Source organism: Numida meleagris, chromosome 6, assembly GCF_002078875.1.
Source record: "Numida meleagris isolate 19003 breed g44 Domestic line chromosome 6, NumMel1.0, whole genome shotgun sequence".
Classification (NCBI taxonomy): Eukaryota; Metazoa; Chordata; class Aves; order Galliformes; family Numididae; genus Numida; species Numida meleagris.
In genome coordinates this window covers 27831690-27836056 of record NC_034414.1, presented here as the reverse complement: position 1 = coordinate 27836056, position 4367 = coordinate 27831690, and the positions used below count along the sequence as shown (strand labels likewise).

The 4367-nt window shown below is 45.2% G+C and overlaps 1 protein-coding gene across 10 annotated transcripts in view; it reads left to right on the top strand.

Moving 5' to 3' along the window:
- Positions 2646–4367, top strand: part of PCNX1 (pecanex homolog 1) — an 84973-nt gene continuing 83251 nt past the window's right edge. For 5 of the 10 annotated variants that reach the window (XM_021400997.1, XM_021401000.1, XM_021400999.1 and 2 more), the window contains exon 1: positions 2646–4321. In XM_021400997.1, coding sequence (XP_021256672.1) covers positions 3857–4321 — 465 coding nt within the window. In that variant the 5' untranslated portion in view covers positions 2646–3856. The remainder of the gene's footprint in view (positions 4322–4367) is intronic. The other 5 variants (XM_021401004.1, XM_021401003.1, XM_021401002.1 and 2 more) reach the window with 2 other exon arrangements.

Here is a 4367-nt window from a genome sequence, read left to right as displayed (position 1 = left end):
ACAAATAGTATTGTAAAATTAAATTCTGCTTCCTATCACCCTTGTAAATAAGCCTATTTCTTAATTCACATGTGAGGTAATGAGAGAATAAAACACATTTATCGCTATTTATGCTAATAAATTACATGGGAAATTGACTTTTTTCTTTAAAAAAAAAAAAATTGTCAGAGTTGTAGCTTTGGATACTGTGTCCAAACCACACTAAGAAATATGTGTCAGCAGGATCCGAGAGTTAGGGTTGTAATGCTGCTGTCTACCTATAGATCTTGAGACAAGCAATCAATAGGGACAAGTAAATAAAAGTTGGTAATGAGCCACAAAGGCCTAGTTTGTCAGTCTTCATCTGACAACAAACACCATATCCAACATGGAGACTAGAAGTACTAACTCTCCTAATTGTAAAGTGAGTAAATTAGTGTTTTACTTACTTTCTGCTTATTGTTTTTGAGCTACTTACAGCTTGGTATCAAACTGTGATGATTACTGCAATGAAAATAACAAGGAAATGCCAATCATATGCTTGTTTACAGACAGAATAAATTCCACGCAATTTAGGTAAAATATTCTTTTTAACTTTCTGTTTGACCTCTTGTCCTAATTAGCTACTCTGTGTTGTCATAAAGCTTAGGAATTCTCTTTAATTTTAAAATGATAATTTCAGATATTCCACAAAAGGTGTCTGAAGGAAAAAGGGTAAAGCTTAATTTCCTCAAATGCAAAGATGAGAGATACTAAGGCTAAGGTACAAACAGTGGTCCAAAACATGCTGCATTATTGTTTTTTAGCAATGCTAGAATGTTGAAACAATTCCGTGACAGGTTTCACTGTTTTGTTAGTTTTGATTAACTTCTTATTCCTGTAACATCATGCATTTAGGGAAAAAAAAAAAAAGTGTGCTTATAAGGTCAGGCAAGAAATTGTGATAATCTCATCTGAGTATTTTATATAGCCTACATGCTTATCATGCACCATATATAGCATTACCCTAATTTTGCAGATGCCCTTTCAACCCACTGGAGTGTGGCATGTGGTAAAGAAAAGTGTTTCTGGGTATGATTAAAAAGATAGTTTTCCCTTGGCCAAGTACAAACAGCCATATCTGTAATAGATGGGATATGCAAAGAGAACCAATAATGTTAATGTGCTACAGAAATCTTCACAGTAGCCTGCAGTTGTAAGCATACTTGACTGTGTACTGAGAACGTGAGGAAATCAGAGTATTGTCTGGCCAAAATAACAGTTGCAGTTTTGAGTAGGTCTGCTCCTGCAAAATGCTGGCTTATGCAGCAAAATGACTTCTTTGCCTCAGTCTTGGCATAATAATTTATAAGAGAAATGCTGGAGAAAAACAGATTGTGCTCAAATCATCTGACTTAATGCCTCCTCTTAAATATTTCATCTAAAAATTGTTCACTCTTCACCAATATCAAACTCTAATTTTCCTAGAGCACATTCTTTTTCCTGAGCACAGAATAACATTCATCCTAAAGGAGCACTGTAAGGCTAAAGCAGAGCACAGAAGATAAGCCAGTTATTTGTTGGATTGCAGAGGTTCAATATATAGTCTGAGACTACTGCTGTTGCTTTCTATTCAGATGCACTGTTTCCCTGCACTTTCCTACACTGTTTTTGATGGGCTTTGCTTGTTTCCTTGAAAAGCTAATCATGATTTTTTTCCTTATTGTATTATTAACGCCTACAACTAAACTCAGTATCAGTTTTACCTTCAAGCATGGATGGATTCCGATAATATTATTTCCCATCTTATGTCCTAATGTTTAGAGCCTGCCTGTGTTTAAGCAGCTGAACAATGGGATTTAATTGTCCTCTCACGCACGTCAGATTCTGTTGCTTATTTTACTTGACTCAGACTAAATATTCCCAGGATCCAGTTCTCTTGAGCAGGGCTATCTGTGCTGAACTAGGTTATGCTGCTGTGCATCAGGGTTGAGCCAGTAATATTGCAGGAGCAGGGCTAGAGAATTCCAGCCTGTCACACAGGGATTCTGTTTAACATGAATCATTACTGTAAGGCAGAGGCTAATCTCTCCAGATTCAATCAATGGCTCCTAAACAGAAGCATAAATGTTTTTACTGCGTTTAGCGCAGCCTTCAGACACATTATTAATGAACGCTATCCACCTTTTTGTGGAGAAGGTGAACAGCTTTTATGTAACATTAATGAAACAGCTGCTGGAAGAACTAACGCTTCATAATCCTGATGGTTACATTATCACAGTGTATTTATGGATAACACATCCTAAGAACTTCATCTCTTAACAGCTGTGTTTGTAATTCTAAAAGGTGTTTTGGCAAATGACGGAGTGAAGCATAGGCTTCATAGTCTGTGAGGTTATTTTTGTTTGTTTGATTTTCTTCTTTTTTTCTTCTGAGCCTACAGTAAGTGGTGATGCTTGTCATGCTTGGCTTTATCCCAGCAGAGGGAATTCTCCCTCCTCACCCATGAAAATTCTCCATTAAGCTTTTCTGTTCCTTGTTCCTTGGGTTTGTTTTTGTTGGTTCCCCTCCCCCCCCCCCCCATCCTTTTTTCTGTCCCTACTTCAATGCTGTTTGACAGAATTTTAGAAAAGTTCCTTTTCAATATGAGCAGCCACATATTCAAAAATACACTCCTTGAAACAATAAAGTTAAAAATTTGTTTGTTTATACTGGGAAGAGAGCTATCATGGTTGGGGGTTTGCATCCATTCCTTCTCCTTACTTTCCTGCTGGGGAAACAAACAAAAAAATAGATCAACTACATCTGTTTTGAGTCAGTCTCTTCTATCTTCTGGTTTTCCAAGAATAGCCAGATGCTGCTATTGGCTACCTAACTGTTGGGAGGAAAACAGTGGGGAGGCTGTGGCAGTAGCAGAGTCTTGAAAACACAGGCCCAAATGCATGCTCATCATGAGTCATGACTGGTTGTTTGGGTGTTACGCACTGCAGTTCCTCCTCAGCAGAGGTTTAGAAGGCTGTGAGCTCGTGGTCTTGAACCTGTTGAGTGGGAGAGGAAATGGGGTTCAGGACGGAACCTGGGTGGGATCCTTCTGCTGTGGTAGTGACAGTATCTTAGCACGCCTTCAAAGCTACTTTTCACCCAAATATGGCCGGAGTTAGGTAATTTAATGATCTTCAGCATTATGTCTTCAAATCCTATGGCTGAGTAGACATCCCCTCTCCCCTGCTTGGCAGAGCTCTCAAAAGTCTTTCTCTCATCTGTTTCTTTCTAACTGGTGCATGGCCTTGGGGATGTACTGAAGGGAAAAGCTTCTGATCCCAGGAGGTGATGATCACCAACAGCCTTCCATAAAAAGATTCATCTGGAAGCTGAGTTGCCATTTTCCCTGGCAAAAGCTGGAGGGAAATCCAAACAACTGTGTTTTCTTAAATGTGTTGGGAACAGTATGGTGACAGGCACTGGGGATGTTTTGTGAAACCGGGTATTGACAGTAACTGGTAGGACTTCAAGAACGGAGAGCTTGTTATCATGCTTCAATTTGAGACAGTTCAAGTGTCCACCATTGGGCGTGGTGATCCTGAAGGCCTTTTCCAATCATTCCATGGTATTACTGTGCTCCAGTGCTACTGGTTGAGGGGAAGAAAAGCCCAGAGTGGCTGTAGCTTCAGAAAACGGAGGGGGTGCTATACTGACAACGCAGAAGCCTTGTGAGCCGCCCTGGGGCCGAGCCAGAGAGAAATCCCGGGTTCTGTCATATCCGGAGAGCCCAGGGAAGCGCCTGCCGGCAGCGGGGCCCTGCGGTTAGGGTTCGGGCCCCGAAGAAGTGCTGCTGTAACGGCCGCAGCGCCGCCCAACCTCCACGCCGCCAGGGGGCGGTACGGCCGCCCCGGTGGGGATGAAGGCGGCGAGCCGGCCGCGCGCAGGCGCAATATTGCTTGCTCCCGCCCCCGCAGCGTTGGCCCTCCCCGGCGACAGCGCGCGGGGTAGGCGTCCCCTGCCGCAAGGGCTGCCGGTCTATCGGCGGCGCGGGGGCGGGCGGCCGGCCCGGGGCCCGGACATAAGATGGCGGCGGCGTTGCTGGGGAGGCGGCGGCGGCGACGGTTGCGGTTGCGGCCGTGTGGGCTGTCGCGGAGCGCGGGCGGTGCACGGCTCTGCCCGGGCTCCCAGGGCGGATAGAGCGGGGCCGGCTCGGCGGAGCGGGGCCGCCATGGGCTCCCAGGTGCTGCAGATCCTGCGCCAGGGCGTGTGGGCGGCGCTGAGCGGCGGCTGGTACCAGGACCCGCACCAGGGCGCCGGGGTCAACGCACTGCACCTCTACCTGTGGCTCTTCCTGCTCGGCTTCCCCTTCACCCTCTACATGGTGAGCCCGGGCCGCCGCGGGAGCGGGGCCCCCTGGGCCTCGGGGC